The 16,192-nt window shown below is 43.5% G+C and overlaps 1 protein-coding gene across 7 annotated transcripts in view; it reads left to right on the forward strand.

The window, feature by feature from the left end:
* Window positions 1-16,192, forward strand: part of SH3KBP1 (SH3 domain containing kinase binding protein 1) — a 340,208-nt gene that overhangs the window by 236,161 nt on the left and 87,855 nt on the right. For all 7 annotated transcript variants that reach the window (XM_082718343.1, XM_082718345.1, XM_082718346.1 and 4 more), the window contains one exon: window positions 1,799-1,874. In XM_082718343.1, the coding sequence (XP_082574469.1) occupies window positions 1,799-1,874 (76 nt within the window). The remainder of the gene's footprint in view (window positions 1-1,798; window positions 1,875-16,192) is intronic.

Below are 16,192 nucleotides of genomic sequence, written 5' to 3' on the forward strand. Positions count from 1 at the left end.
GCCCAAACCATTAGAAGCCTCCTTTTTACCCAGAAAGGAACCCCGAGTCAGGATTGAGCAGTATTTTCCTGACTTCCTCTCCCCACTGTCAGTAATCACTCAAGGATTAACAGTTTTGCTTTTCTTCTTCCTAATGAGTTAATGACAGTGATGCTTTGTTCTGGTGGGGCCGTAGGGGAGGAACGGGAGATGGGGGCGCACTGTTGGAAATGTGGACAGGAATGTGAATGACACTTTTGACAATGTCTCCTTTTACCTTCACTTCCTGATTTTTCAAGATAATTTCTTAGGATGGTTTTTCATCAAGTTTGAATAACAACACACTTTTTTCCTCCTTGATGCTTCCTTGGAATCACAACATATTATTAATCTGAGTACTTCGCAGCAGTTGAGGGTGGCATGGTATTTTGGATTTCATTTTTTATCCCATTTAGAAGGCCCTGTGGCACTAAATAAAAATGTCACTGTGTAAAATGTAAAAGCTTTCTGTCACAAATGTTTTTAAAAATTCATGAAGGGCTGAGGATTTGATTTATCTTATCCTCTTTCTGTGATTTATTCATATTTAATGTCGGTTTCAACATTTGAGGCATGAAGAACTTTTTCAAATTAAAAACAGTGGTGAGTTAGTTTTATTTGAAGCCACATTCCACCAGGCTGGTTTTTGAATTCTGTAGTTCTTTCCTCTTCGTGTGTTCCAGGGGAGGATATGTTTGGTTTTCCCAGTGGCTGGAATTCTCACTAGGGAAAGCGTTCATTGCTGGGGGGGTTGATTCCCCCAGCTCCTTCGTTTTGACAGCTGTTTTCCTGGTATCCATAGACCGTCTCCTCGGGCATCACGCACCAGCATGCAAACGTGGTGGCAAAAGAAAAGAGCGGGCAGAGACCTTACCTTTGGACCCATCATTTTATTGGCTGTCTGGTTTTTTGGTTTTGATATTTTGAGTCTCTGAGTCGCCTGTGTTTTCAGGAACATCTTTAGTCAGAGACAATATTAGTCTTTTACGTGGATGGTTTATAAATAATCAGTGGTAATAGAGTTAGCTTTGAATGAAGGAAAGAAAAGAAACTCCAAACAAATTTATCCTTTTTTTTTTTTTTGGACTAGTAAATAAACACCTAAGGTCTGTGACACTGGTTGCTCTCAAAGCCCTGGAGGGTTAAAAGGCTAGTGGGAAGAAGGCCTCCGGGCCTCTGTGTTCTGTCTTCAGGGCAGACAGAGCTGTCATCGGGGACGTGGGGGTATTTACTCCTACCCTGCAAGGCAGGCTAGCTTTTCGGTGGCTGGGAGATGCGGTAAGACCCGGCTTCTCTGGACCCTCTGGCCTCTGCCCAGCCTTCCACTTGCCCGTCCACCTGACCTTCCGGCTCTCCCTCCCTTTATCCTTTCCTTCTTTGGCCTTTTTATTCTTGCCCTCTTCCTCCCATTCTTCTACTCTACAGACCCTTGTGGTGCCTCCTCTGGGCCCGGGGCTGTGCCTCCACAGCCTCCCGTAGCCTGAGGGGAAATGTGCCTGTCTAGTCTGCTGAAAATAATCAACCTTTTAATAAGGACATCAAGGAAGAATGGGAATAAAAGGTACGGAGTGCCTCCAAGGATGAAGCCTTTGCTCCCTGGTTCGCCCACTTGTTTGTCAACGAGGGTCCGGCCTGGCGGAGAACCGCAGCCACTAGACAGAGCAGTGAAAACTTAAGTGTGTGGTTTTTCGAAGCATTTCTTCATCATGAACTTGATTTTATTTCTTTGCTTAATGGAGAGAATCATCTCGTTAAGTAAACTGCTCTCTTTCCTCCTCAGACTATTGGAAAGAAGTTACCTCCAGCTGCTGCAACTCCGGACCCGACAAAACCAGAAATGGACAGCAGGACAAAGAGTGAGTTTCCTTGTTTCTCCCTTTTACGCTTGGGAGCAGTTAAGTGTTTTCTTGTCATTGAAATGCCTTTGAAAAATCCTCACATAATCTGAATAGCCATTTCACTTTTTTTTAATTTTAAATTTCAGGGTAGTTAACATGCAGTGTTGTATTAGTTTCGGGTGAACAATATAATGATTCCGCAGTTCTATACCTTACTCGGGGCTCATCATAATTAGTGTACTCTTTAATCCCCTTCACCTTAATGGCTTTCTTAAAAGCATCAGAAAAAATACCCCAGATGTATTTCACAAGGTCCTGCTAGTGGGTGGGCACAGGGTAGGTTAAAGAACTCCTGGGGGTTTTCTCCTTTCTGGAATGTGGTTCTTTCCTATATATACTCAAGCACTTTGCATAGTTCAGAAGCAGGAAGATTCTAGAGAATGACAACTCAAGCAGTTTGGGGATTCACAGGCCTTCGGGTCTGGGAGGCCCAACCTTCTAGCCTCCACCTGCAGCCAGCACTCCCAAAGCCTCCTTCCTGCCAGCATCCTCCATGCCTCTTGGCTGCAATCTGTCTACGTGCAGATGTCTTTCTTTCATTGAGTCAGATATGCTCGTCCAGTGATTTTTACCCATGAATTTTAGTTTCTGAGTCTATATTGATACTAGCCCATTTTTCTCCTAACAGCTCTTTAAGTATTTTGAGGCAAGCTATTGCCACACAACCTTCCCAAAGAACAGTATTCCCTACTCTAGATCATTGCCAGTTAAAATATACGATGTCTAGGTACATTTACATTTCAGATAACAGTGAATGATTTTTTGGTTATGAGTAAGTCTCATGTGCTATTTGTTGTTTATCTGAAATGCAAATGTATCTGTGCATCCTGAATTTGTAGTTCTTAGCCTGGCAAGTCTCCAACTCCTTTTGTTATCCTTCCAATAACTAGGGCATTCTGGGCAGGCTCTGATCAGAAACAATTACTTCAATTCCTTTTACAGATTTTATGGGTTTTTTTTTCTTTTCAGCCTCAGATTTTCTTACAAGGATAATGTGGACAGACTACTAATCTAGTTTGGAAAGCCCAAAATTGAGAGAACATAAATCACACATACATAATTATGATTAATATAAGAGCAAAGCACAGCTCTATTCTTCTAATTGCAAAATAATATACCAGAAACTCGTTTTGCAGGGCAAAACAGGTAGTTTCTAGAACAAATGAGTGCTAGTGTCTTAGACTTAAGAATATGAATTTATTGGACTTGCCAAGCCCAAAATGGTGGCTTTGATAAATAAGTTCGTGGATGATACAGATGCAAATGCTAGAACTCTGCCTTACTGCTTAGGGTTCGGATGAGTTCCACATGCCAGAAAGCCCGTCTGAGGCTAACCCTGCGGTTCTCACACTTGAGCATGCTCCAGCCTCACCTGGAGACCCCCGCATTGCTGGGTCCCACCTCCAGAATTTCTGAATCACTGGGTCTGGGGGAGGCCTGATACAATGTACTTTTCTAAGGAGTTTCCAAGTGCTGCTGCTGCCTCCTGGTTTAGGGCCCACACTTTCGGAACCACTATTTGGAGCTCCTACATGTTCCTAAGGAGACATTGGCCCCATATTTTATCAAGCAGGTTACAGGCTTATCATGCTAAACCTGCCTTTAGGCACTGAAGAATTTTGAAGAATTAAACATTAAATCATGTATGCAAACATTTGTTTTGTTGATCAGTGGCCTGCCCTTCAGTCAACTGCTTATTCTGTAGTTATGGCTATTAACAAATTTATAAATGATCACTGTTATTAGCAAAGTTGCTTAGACGGCTGGAATGGGGAATAGGCAGGAAAAGGAGAAGACCCATCGAGCTTCAAAGGTGATTGGAATGTGGTCTCTAGGACAGGCTGTCCTCGTGACCTGCGACAACCAGTGGTCTTTACCAACCTGACTTGTTTGCAGAAATAGTAATCTGAGAAACAGAGAATTTTTCTTCATGGGAGTTTCCATAGAAGTTTCCACAGAAGTAAAGTGAAACTAAGAGTTTCCATAGAAATAAAGTTGAAATTCCCTGTAGATTGGGTGACTTATGGGTTGCTTTTGGGGAAGGCTGAGCAGTAGGGACCCGAGGGGTCACTTGTTGGGATGTGGCACAAAGCGGGACAGTCTGCGGGGCCTGCTTAAGTGGCTAATCCTCAGGTCTCAGGAACTAGCCCTAGGATAAGATCATGTCCTTGATGCTTGCTTTTCACCTTCTGTAATGTCTGTAGACAGGATATTTGAGTCTTTTGGGAAACATTAGGTGGCTGGGGGAGGTAGATAGCTGTGTGTTAGAGCAGTGCTAGCTGATAGAAATACCACGTGCGCCACATACATAATTTTACATTATCTAGTAGTCATGTTTTTGAAAAAGAAACAGGTGAACTTGTTAATTTCAATATATTTCATTTAACTCAATATATCCTCAGTGTTATTTTTCACATGAAACCCCTATAAAATTATTAAGTGAGATATTTTTATTCTTTATTTATATGGGTCTTCACAAGCCAGCCTGTATGTTTTTATTAACAAATAATAATGTATTATTTGCTTCAGGGTTACAGGTCTGTGAATCATCAGTCTTAACACATTTCACAGCACTCACCATAACACATAACACATACCCTCCCCAGTGTCCATAACCCAGCCACCCTATCCCTACCCCCCCATCCCTCGAACAACCCTCAGTTTGTTTCCTGAGATTAAGAATTTCTTATGGTTTGTCTCCCTCCTGATCCCATCTTGTTTCATTTTTTCCCTCCCTATGCCCCACAACCCCCCACCCTGCCTCTCAAATTCCTCCTATCAGGGAGATCATATGATAATTGTCTTTCTCTGATTGACTTATTTTGCTTAGCATGATACCCTCTAGTTCCATCCGCGTCATTGCAAATGGCAAGAATTCATTTCTTTTGATGGCTGCATAGTATTCCATTGTATATATATACCACATCTTCTTTAGCCAGCATGTATTTTACATGGCTCATCTAACCCAGAGCAGCCACATTTCAAATGCTCTGTAGCCACATGTGCCTAGTGGCGACCATATTGAACAGTGTAGTTTGAGAGTAATTCTGGGACCTAAGATGGGCTTCCTAGGCATAGGTATTAACAGAGATCCAAATATCCAGGTCCTTTAAGCATGTGGGAGGATCCTGGCTCTAGCCCAAGTCTGTCCAGTCCTACAAGTATCTATTAATTATGTCCATCCCCCAGCTCCGCTCTGGAAGCATCACAGTGAGGGGACAGGTTGTTAATGACGAGTGTTTTTACAGAGGCTGGGTGGTATGTTCTGGCTCAGAGTTGGCAGTGAGGATTCTAGGGCCAGCTGTGTTATTTCTCTGGCCTTGCTCTTCATTGTCTGTGTTGCCTGTGAAGTCAGAGAGTTGTGCTAGCAAGTACCCCTAGTGTTGCTCCCAGCATCCTCATTCACTGATTCAAGTCCAAAGCTTTACGGTTTAGAGTAAAAAGTTTCTGCATTCAGAGAACAGAGCAGCCGGATGGGAGAGGCAGAAGAAAGAGGGGAACGATTCAGTAGGAATATGAGATCTCATCGGGTATGGGGGTAGGTATGCATGTAAGTGGGTAGCAGGTCAGAAAGAGAATTCTCACTGTCAGCGAAGGCTTGAAGGAGGTTTATTGACAGGGGTTTATTGACAGAGCAAGAATTTCTGCAGTTAATCTCACCCAACCTTCTTTCTGGCTTTCATTGTCAAGAGCAAATTTTGAGGTATTTGTTCTCCCTTGATTTCCCTGAAGCACCTAAGTCCACTAAAAAGCCCCCTGCACTGGGAACATTTTGCTGCTTTCGGATTTTGATGCAAATCTGTGGAAGGACACAGAGCACTGACTATTAGAAATGACCGTGAGCTTGGGAGCAGGGCTTCTGATTAGCAGACACATCTCTAACAACTGTCCAGCAGTTCAGAGGAGAGAAGTCCCTTCCTCACGTCTCTGTCCTCGGCTGGCTAAAGGGTTAAGTTATGAGGATGCAGAAAATGTTCATGTAGATCGGTCTTTTTGGAGGGAAAGTGAAACTCAGCTGATCAGGGTTTATTTAAACAATGAACATTATCTCCCCTCCCCCAGTAAAGCCTTTATGATATGGAAACTCATCTGAAACGCATGCTGGGGAACAGATTGCCATGATTTTCATAACAAGAGGGAAACTGTCTAAATATTCGCAAATGAAGTACCCGGAGATTCCTCCAGCTCATCACATCTGGAATTTCTCTGATTCTTACTCCAATTGATGCAGATTTGTGGCCTCTGTGGGGTAGAAAAATAGCCCGGAGAAATGGCTAGTTAGCATTTTTCTGAACAAACAGTTCAGTCTCAGAGATTCGGCAGACCAGTTGAGCAGGAGGGTTAGGGAAAAGATAGCCCTTGATAAAATTTGAACAAAGGCAGGTCAGGCTTCGGAATAAATGATGACCGTGGGGCAAAGGCTAAACCCACCCTCCCTGCCTGACCTCCCCTCGCTCCATCCCTGGTTTTTGTACCACCTTTCTAGTCGCTTTGTTCGTTGACTCACTTCTTAGGAGTTGTCCCCTGTGATGGTAACACATGGTGGCTTGTGGCTATCCTTGGTCCCTGGAGGCGGGGGCTAGGTCTTCTACTCGATATCCCCACTGTACAGCCCAGAAAGGTGCCATGGAATCACTGGGCTCATAACTAGTGATGGTTGAGCACGTGGAAAATTAGAAACGACTTACAATTTAACCAGGCTCTATGTTCGACAGAGTCTTGCAGAACTGACAAAGTAGCCATGGGCCCCCTTCTCAAGTTCAGTCACCAGTTGGAAAAAGACACATTTGTTCACATAGGACCCTCGAGCTTATTTGGGGTTTCTGAGGGATTAGCAATGGTTGCCAGAGTTCCCTGGGGCTTGACAGACCCTTTGTTCTTTGCAGTCCCTACTCTAGACGGATCAACCCAAGAGCACCAAGACAGACCCTTGTGTAACAAAGGTGTGTATTGGCTCATTGCACTAAGGAGACGGCATAGGAGAACCTGTGCAGCCCCGTGGCACCAAACAAAAAAAGAGTAGTTCTCAGTTTAGAGGAGGAGGAATGCGGTGAAATGTAAATGAAGCAGTATTTTGCTAGGCTGCAAGCGATGCACACGGCTGTGCGGAAAGAGGTCAATATCAAGTCTATACTGGGAGGGGCACCCAGGTCGTTTCTTTGAGAACCACCAGTTGAGGATAAGTGTTCCTGCTGTGTTGAGAACTCTCTAAGTGAGGCTCCGTACTTGCATGTGTTGCATTGACTTCGTTCCTTTGGTCAAGGGTGGTACATTTCAGGGGCCGCTGGGGGGTTCAGTTGGTTAAGCATCTGCCTTTGGCTTGCATCATGTTCTCAGGTCCTGGGATTGAGCCCCCCATAGGAGCCCCTGTTCATGTGCTCTTGCTCCCTCTCTCAAATACATAAATAAATACAATCTTTAAAAAAAAGAGTGGAACGTTTCCTTATGACTGATATGATATAAACAAAAGCAAAATTTCTGATAGTCTGTGGTGTTAGAGGACAAACTTTCTCTGGGAGTAAGAAAGCAGTAGTACTCGGAGAAGCCCTGCTCCCAAGCTCACGGTCATTTCTAATAGTCAGTGCTCTGTGTCCTTCCACAGATTTGCATCAAAATCCGAAAGCAGCAAAATGTTCCCAGTGCAGGGGGCTTTTTAGTGGACTTAGGTGCTTCAGGGAAATCAAGGGAGAACAAATACCTCAAAATTTGCTCTTGACAATGAAAGCCAGAAAGAAGGTTGGGTGAGATTAACTGCAGAAATTCTTGCTCTGTCAATAAACCCCTGTCAATAAACCTCCTTCAAGCCTTCGCTGACAGTGAGAATTCTCTTTCTGACCTGCTACCCACTTTTTCATTCTGAGCTAAGTGTTGCTTTCTTACCACATGTTGAAATATCAGAAAAAGGGGTCTATTTCGTTATGTTGGGTTTTTTTCTGCCTGCTTTACCTGGGAGCTCTTTTATGCTACCTTTTCCGGGGAGGTGGTTTTTGCTCACTTGTCTCCCCCAAAACTCATGTGAGGCATGTCCAATTTCTTCTCCACACGGTAGTGTCTCCCACACTTGACGTGTCCTAACACACTCAGGCTCAGTATCCCAGGGTCGCAGCAAGTATCTCCAACACAGACCTTAACAGGTGTTTTTCATGGACCCAGAGCAAGAATTTCTGTCCCGATTCCGAGTGGGGGGTCTCCTGGGAAGGGTGCCCAGGCCGCCCATGCTGCTGGAGACTTGGTTTTCAAGTACAGTCCTCTTGGAGGACAAAAGCTAACTCCCTTTGTGTTATCTTTGTGGATTTCCTTTCTCCCAAAGGCCCAGAGCTTCCCCTCACCTGAGCAGGAGAAAGTGCCATCGAGGGTAGCAGTGATGAGGCCTGGACGAGAAGACAGAAAGGCTTTGCTTGTCAGATTTTTTTCTTTTTCTTTTTTTTTTTTTTAAATTCCTTCTTTTGAAGCAAGAGACTAAATAGTGCCATAATTCATGGTTATGAGAGAATTTGAAAGTCAATTTCCCAGCAGGACCTAGGACTAGAGATGGTCGTTGTGATCTGGGGTCGCGGTCACCTTTTACGTGGAGGCAGGCCTTGGGCTCGAGTTGACAACATAGTGATGTGTGCCTTGTTTTTGTTTCCCTGTTCTGGATTTGAGTGTAGGCCAGGGTTTTTCCACCTTGGCACTATTAATATTTGGACCAGATCACTCTTTGTTGTGGGGACTATTTGTGCCTATTACAGGATGTTTAGTAGCTTCCCCAGCCTCCGTTCCCTTGATGCTGTTTGCTGTTACCAACCCCTCCTACTGTGACAACACGATGTCTCCTGGCTTTGCCGGTCCCTGCCCGGGGAGCAAATGAACCCTATTTGCAAACTGCTGGTGCAGACTTCGACTAAGCTGTACAAGGGCACTGCCGCATCTCTGCTGCTGGGTGCACAGTGGACATTTAGTTAATATTTACTGAGCAAATGACAAGCGAAGATTCTTTCCAACCCTCTCCGCTAGCCCTGGATCCTCAAACTGATCCAGGACTGGCTTTTCTGTCTACATCTATCATACACCACACCCAGCCGTGGCATCCCCACCACACGGGCCCACCCTCCAGGTCCCCACCATTGTTTTGCTTCTCTCTAGCATTGAGTGTTTGCTAACACCCCTGGCCGCATTGGGGGCTCTCACAGCGTCCTCCAGGCCTTGCTCAACCCTCCAGGATCAGGAACCTAGGGGGTTCTTTTTTCACACATCCTTCCTCTGATGCTGATGCCCACTCGTGCGTGAGAACCTCTGATGTAGACTGTTGATGAGAATCACCAGGGCACACGTGGATTGCTGGTTCTGCCTCAGACCTGTTGATGGCAGCCCCCAGAGAAGGGAATCTGGGAAGGCACTCCTCTGGTAAAAGTCCTAGAACATTCCACAGAGCCCGGTGCCATTTTACTCCTCTAAGAAGGGAGCCTGACTCTTTCCTTTGGGAAATGATTCCCCATTCATGGTCCTCTGATGCTTTAACCTGGAGACATCACTCTATCCTTGTCAGGAGCTCTGTGCCTCATTCCCTCTCCTTGGTTATAAGCTCCTTGAGAACCAACGCCCAGTCTTATTTAACTTAGTCTCTTTCCTCCAGAATGTGAACCAGGTCCATACCCTTATTACATTTCCAAAATACAAAAAGCTGGAAAAGTAAAAGGTTCTATCTCTTGTTGAGTGATAAAATTTGTCCTGGACTAACATGCATTTATATATAGTCTTTATTTATCCTAGTTAGGGGGGACAAATCATCCATTTGTTGCAGAATTTTAATGTATTTGACGGTTGGGTACAGCCCCAGGCCCCAGCTGTGAGGATGTTATCCATTGTGTGGATGTAATACATTTCCTTTCTAAAATCTGAAAAATTCTATCTCCAGGGCTTCTGGATAAGTGATTATGAACCAGTAGTGCCTCAGATAGTATTTGTTACTTTAATGAAAGAACTTTAGGTTTTGATATTGGTGAAAGTAGAAACACTGAGCTTGACACTTTTGTTCGGATATCCTAAAGGAGAAGAATTCTAAGCGTGACTTGGTACTTTCTACCACTGCTGGAAGTTCTGGAAGGCTTCCTACCAGCCTCTGTGACACATGGGATTTCAATCTTCATGTCCTAGAATTGAGCCTGGAGAATGGTCCGGCATTTAATGTTATTTCCTTGTGTGTGTGTGTGTGTGTGTGTGTGCACGCGCACGCACGTGTGTTCTGCTTGCTGATATATTTATTCTATTTGTTCTGCTTTTATTTTTTTTAAGCTGAGGGAATTTTTAAAATTTGGTTTATTTGTTTTTGTATGAATAGATTATAAAACCATCTGAAGGGAGTCATGGGCTGTGGGCATGTGAGTTCAGTTTCTTAAACAGCCTGTTTTTAATCTCATGTAAATTTTTAGAAGTCTAGAGATTGAAGTAATGTAGTTTTGTTGTGGGGGGGTGAGGTGAATCATGACTGGACTTCTTGGGGGTTTTAATAGAACAAGTTTCTTTTCTTTTTTTTTTAAAGATTTTATTTATTTATTTGATAGACAGAGATCACACGTAGACAGACAGGCAGGCAAAGAGAGAGAGGAGGAAGCAGGCTCCCCGCTGAGCAGAGAGCCTGATGCAGGACTCGATCCCAGGACCCTGGGATCATGACCTGAGCCAAAGGCAGAGACTTTAACCCACTGAGCCACCCAGGTGCCCCAATAGAACAACTTTCTTAAAAGTGTAATGCCCATCAGTACTTAGAATAGGGGATCTTGATTTGGAAGTAGGCAAAGGTCTCAGGGTCCTTGAACCTTCTGATATCTTACACAGCATTTTCTCTGCACCTTTGAATGTGTCTTTTTTTTTTTTCCTTTTTTCTGGAAAGAAGGAATTAATATTTTTTGTTTCTTTGGTTTTTGTTTTTATCAGGTTCTTAAAGGACTCTGAAACAAAAAATCTCAACAGGTGCCTGACTGCCTCAGTTGGTAGAGCACACAACTCTTGATGTCAAGGTTGAGTTCAAGCCCCACACTGGGTGTAGATATTACTTAAAAATAAATACGTAAATATTTTTAAAAAAGACAAAAAAGCTCAAGAATTAACTCAGGATTTCAGTCTTAGGATAATTCGTCAGGTTTTTAAAAAAAATCTTTCTTTAAAGATAGAGACAAATTCATCTCAGTCTGTGCATGTGGGCATCTATGTGATCTTGGACTAATTAAATCCATCTAATTGATGAATAAATGGAAAATGCCTGCCTCCAAAATTTCGTTCCCTTCCTCTCCCTCTCTGTCTGCTACTCATTTAAAATTTCTGATCTTCCCCCATTCAAAAAGCACTTGGGATTATATTCTTCTTTCAAGGCATATCAAATGCCTCCTCCTTTGTGAACTCCGTCCTGAATGTAATCATGCCTTCCTCTGCAACACCACAGCCATACCTCGTCAGAGTGACTCTGTGCTTCTTCTAGTGTTTGTCCTTTCTTCTTGTCATCCTTCACCCTTGCCTTTCCCCAGGCATTAGTTCGTCACTTCCACACGAGGGTGCAGTGGGTAGTGACTTGCATATCACAGGCTCAAGAACTGACAATGTCTTTTTCGTGGTGGTGCTTCAAGAAATGTTTGAATTAAAGTAGGGAACGTCTTTGTTCCATATACTCTGAAATTTAAATGATAGTCTCAGAGTTAATTCATTTTTTCACTTACTTTTTAGTTTCTTAAAACTACTGGTACATCCAGGGGCGCCTGGGTGGCTCAGTGGGTTAAAGCCTCTGCCTTCAGCTCGGGTCGTGATCCCAGGGTCCTGGGATTGGGCCCCACATTGGGCTCTCTGCTCAGCGGGGAGCCTGCTTCCTCCTCTCTTTCTCTGCCTGCTTCTCTGCCTACTTGTGATCTCTGTCTGTCAAATAAATAAATAAAATCTTAAAAAAAAAAAACAACAACTACTGGTACATCCAAACTGACAACATGTTTTTATTTTCCGGTAGTGCTGAATTAGGACCCAAATGTCTCAGTGGTAAAGACAAAATCTTACTTTAAATATATCATGAGGACTTAAAGTGGGAGTCTCTGGTTGCCATGTTTGATTGGAGATAGCTGAATTTCAGTGCCCGTGACTAGAACCATGGAACGTCAGAGGTGGCCAGAACTCGGGCCTAGTCTGGTGTGGTTTTTGGAGCCTCCAGAGCTTTACTGAGATTGTTTCAGGGTCCCAGGTGGGGATGGGCCAGCCCCACTCTCTCATTTAACCAGAGCATCTCTGTTTTTAGTTGTTTTATATTGGAGTTTGGGAATAAGTTGAAGTTTGCTAAAAAAAAAAAGTGCTCTGCGGAAGTTGACCAGACTCTTCTCTCATCCTTCCTTGGCCAGTCTCTCATTTTACACCTAAGAACACTGAAGTCCAAAGGTACAGCGTAGCTGCCTCAGATTTTATGTTCAGGACAGCCCAGCTGGGACTGAGCCTAGTCTTGACAGTCCTGACTCCTGGCCCAGGACACTCTCCTCCTATTTAGCTGTCCCTCAAATTTTCCTCCACTTTATAGGTATCACTAGGGGATCAAGAAACGTTAAGTGGGAGCTGCCTCAGGTTATGGTGATGCAAAAGGGGACAAGCGTGATGTCAAAACCTGCTTCATGGACAAGGGTAGTTGAGAGTAACCACTGATACCCATATCTCCTCCTTTTATCTGAAATTGGTGCCTTCCAGATAATTCTTTGTCTAATGCTTCACACATAAAATCGCGTACGTGGTGGGAATGTTTTAAAACTAGGTTATGCTGATGGTCATGTAACTATATACATTTATTAAAACTATTCATAGCATGTAACTAAAATGGGTGAATTTTTTGGTATGAAAATTATATGTCATTAAAGCTGTTTTTAAAAAAAGGGGGAGCAGGGGTATACCTGCCCTCCTTCACTAATAGCGAAACTGGACAGAAAACAAAATGGCCCTGTGAAACACTTTAAAGGCACACTAGTAGTTTTTTATAAATATTTTCTCACTATGTTGGTTATAAATCAATCCCACAGTCATTTACTGATCCCCTGCTATGGGCCAGTTCTTGAGGTAACAAAGGAAGAGATGGGGAGAGAGGGAGTGACACAGGTGCCTAGGAAGGGAATTTCTGAGTGGAGGCCGGTTATAGTCAAGAGTTTCGGGACGCCTGAGTGGCTCAGTTGGTTAAGCGGCTGCCTTCGGCTCAGGTCATGATCCCAGCGTCCTGGGATCGAGTCCCACATCAGGCTCCTTGCCCGGCAGGGAGCCTGCTTCTCCCTCTGCCTCTAGCCTGCCACTCTGTCTGCCTGTGCTTGTGCTCTCGCTCTCTCTCTAACAAAAAAAAAAAAGTTAAAAAAAAAAAAGAGTTTCGGGGGAGGTAACTGGAGATGTCCTCTTCTACGGAGTTCTTTCTTGTCACAGTACCTTCTGCTTTGAGTGATAAAGACCTATGCAGCCACAAAGTGGCGGTAAGCAGTACAGTTTAATGGAGTCAGGTAACAAGGGACCCGGAGACAGGCCCCCTAACGTTGGTTAATCTGACAGACATCTCAGTGGTGTCAAGACTCAAGAGTCCCCTCCTCTGTGATTTTCTTGGCTTTCCTCTCATGGCACTACAACAGTGCCAAACACTATACTGTCTTCCAACAAGGACGAGACAGTGTTGAAAGCAAAAAGGCAGGGGCAACTATTTTCCTCACAATCCTTTTTTTAATCAGGGAACAAAATCTAACAGCCTCACTCCCCCTCCCAGCAGATTTCCTCTCACATCTAAGTAGATCACATCGACGATCATTGACAAAGGGAAGTGAGATTAACATTATTTTCCTAGACATATCTCACTTATTTCCACATCCATGGGTGGGGGAGGGGGTTCCCTGTTCCCAAAAAAGTACCTGATTGCAGCAGGGTTATATGAACTGGGAAGAGGATGGGGAATGGCTCCTGTGAACAAATGTCTACCTCACTTAATGAACTTTTTTGATGGAAAGGAATAGAAACAATGCTTCTTTTCCCTTTGTTGACCATAGGTGTCTTACCTTGTTTGTAAAATATTTCCATGACTTCAGTCCAATGAATTATTCTTCAGACTGGGACTCTGCAGGGCAGTTCTTCAGTAATGCTGTATTTACTTCAGTGTTGGAAGTTCTGAGGTTGGATAGTCATATTTCACTAGCACAGTCAGTAGGAAAATTGGTAAAGAGCTGTCATTATCCAATTTAAAGATGCTTAGCTTTTTCCCTCCTTTTAGAATATTTGGCTGATTCAGAATTTGGGAGGTTTGCTATTACTAATTAAAGAGAGATGAAACATAAGTAACTGTGGACCTAAGAATCTTTAGGGAGATTAATATTTTTAAATTTTTATTTTATTTTTTCAGTGTTCCAAGATTCATTGTTTATGCACCACACCCAGTGCTCCATGCAATCCGTGCCCTCCTTAGTACCCACCACCAGGCTCACCCATCCCCCCACCCCTCTCTGTTCCAAAACCCTCAGCTTGTTTCTCAGAGTCCACAGTCACTCATGGTTGTCTCCCCTTCCATTTTCCCCCAATTCACTTTTCCTTTCCTTCTCCTAATGTCCTCCATGTTCTTCCTTATGCTTCACAAGTAAGTGAAACCATATGATAATTGACTTTCTCTGCTTCACTTATTTCACTCAGCATAATCTCCTCCAGTCCTATCCATGTTGATATAAAACTTGGGTATTCATCTTTTCTAATGGAGGCATAATACTCCATGTATATATGGACCACATCTTCTGTATCTGTTCATCTGTTGAAGGGCATCATGGTTCTTTTTATTTTTTAACTTTTTAAAAAAGATTTTATTTATTTTATTTGACAGAGAGAGATCACAAGTAGGCAGAGAGGCAGTCAGAGAGAGAGAGAGGAGGAGTAAGTAGGCTCCCTGCTGAGCAAAGAGCCCGATTCGGGACTCGATCACAGGACCCTGAGATCGTGACCTGAGCTGAAGGCAGAGGCTTAACCCACTGAGCCACCCAGGCACCCTGGGCATCTTGGTTCTTTCCACAGTTTGGCGATTCTGGCCATTGCTGCTATGAACATTGGGGTACATACATACATTGGGGCCCTTCTTTTCACTACATCTATATCTTTGGGGTACATACCCAGTAGTGCAATTGCAGAGTCATAGGGAACCTCTATTTTTAATATTTTGAGGAATCTCCACACTGTTTTCCAAAATGGCTGCACCAACTTGCATTCCTACCAACAGTGTAAGAGTGTTCCCCTTTCTCCACATCCTCTCCAACACTTGTTGTTTACTGTCTTGTTGATTTTGACCATTCTAACTGGTAGTAAGGCGGTATCTCAATGTGTCTTTGATTTGAATCTTCGTGATGGCTAATGATGATGAACATTTTTTCATGTGTCTGTTAGCCATTTGTATGTCTTCTTTGGAGAAGTGTCTGTTCATGTCTTCTGTCCATTTTTTGACATGATTATCTGTTTTGTGTGTGTTAAGTTTGAGGAGTTCTTTATAGACCTCGCATATGAGCCCTTTATCTGTATTGTCATTTGCAAATATCTTCTCCCATTCCTTAGGTTGCCTCTTTGTTTTGTTGACTGTTTCCTTTGCTGTGCAGAAGCTTTTTTTCTTGATGAAGTCCCAAAAGTTCATTTTTGCTTTTATTTCCTTTAGGCTGATTAATATTGATGGGATTTAAAACCAGTGCCCTTGGGCGCCTGGGTGGCTCAGTGGGTTAAAGCCTCTGCCTTCGGCTCAGGTCATGATCCCAGGGTCCTGGGATCGAGCCCTACATCGGGCTCTCTGCTCAGCAGGGAGCCTGCTTCCTCCTCTCTCTCTGTCTGCCTCTCTGCCTACTTGTGATCTCTGTCTGTCAAATAAATAAATCAATCTTAAAAAAAAAAAAAAAAAACCAGTGCCCTTCGGCATGGCTTAATGAGCAAAAGGTATCAGGGGCCCAGAGTACCTAAGATGAAAGGTTTCCAACACTAGGACAGGGCATGTAACTGATATACTCTGTCCATGGGACAGAAAGCAAAACTATTTGCCACAGAAAGTGAGTCCCTCTCTTTCCCAGCCCCCTCTCCCACCCATCATATCTGAACCAACCCTAGACCACAGTGTGTCTGTATTACAGATCTTTTTATTGCCTTTATTTTATATATCACTCTCTTTGATTGATGTGACATTAACCATAATAAAACCCCCCACATTTCAGTCATATAAATTGTGCTAGGGACCATATAATTAATACTTGCATATATAGCTCTAAGTTATGATCTGTCTGCAGGAACTGGCCTGA

Source organism: Mustela nivalis (genome assembly GCF_964662115.1).
Source record: "Mustela nivalis genome assembly, chromosome: X".
In the NCBI taxonomy this organism is placed as follows: Eukaryota; Metazoa; Chordata; class Mammalia; order Carnivora; family Mustelidae; genus Mustela; species Mustela nivalis.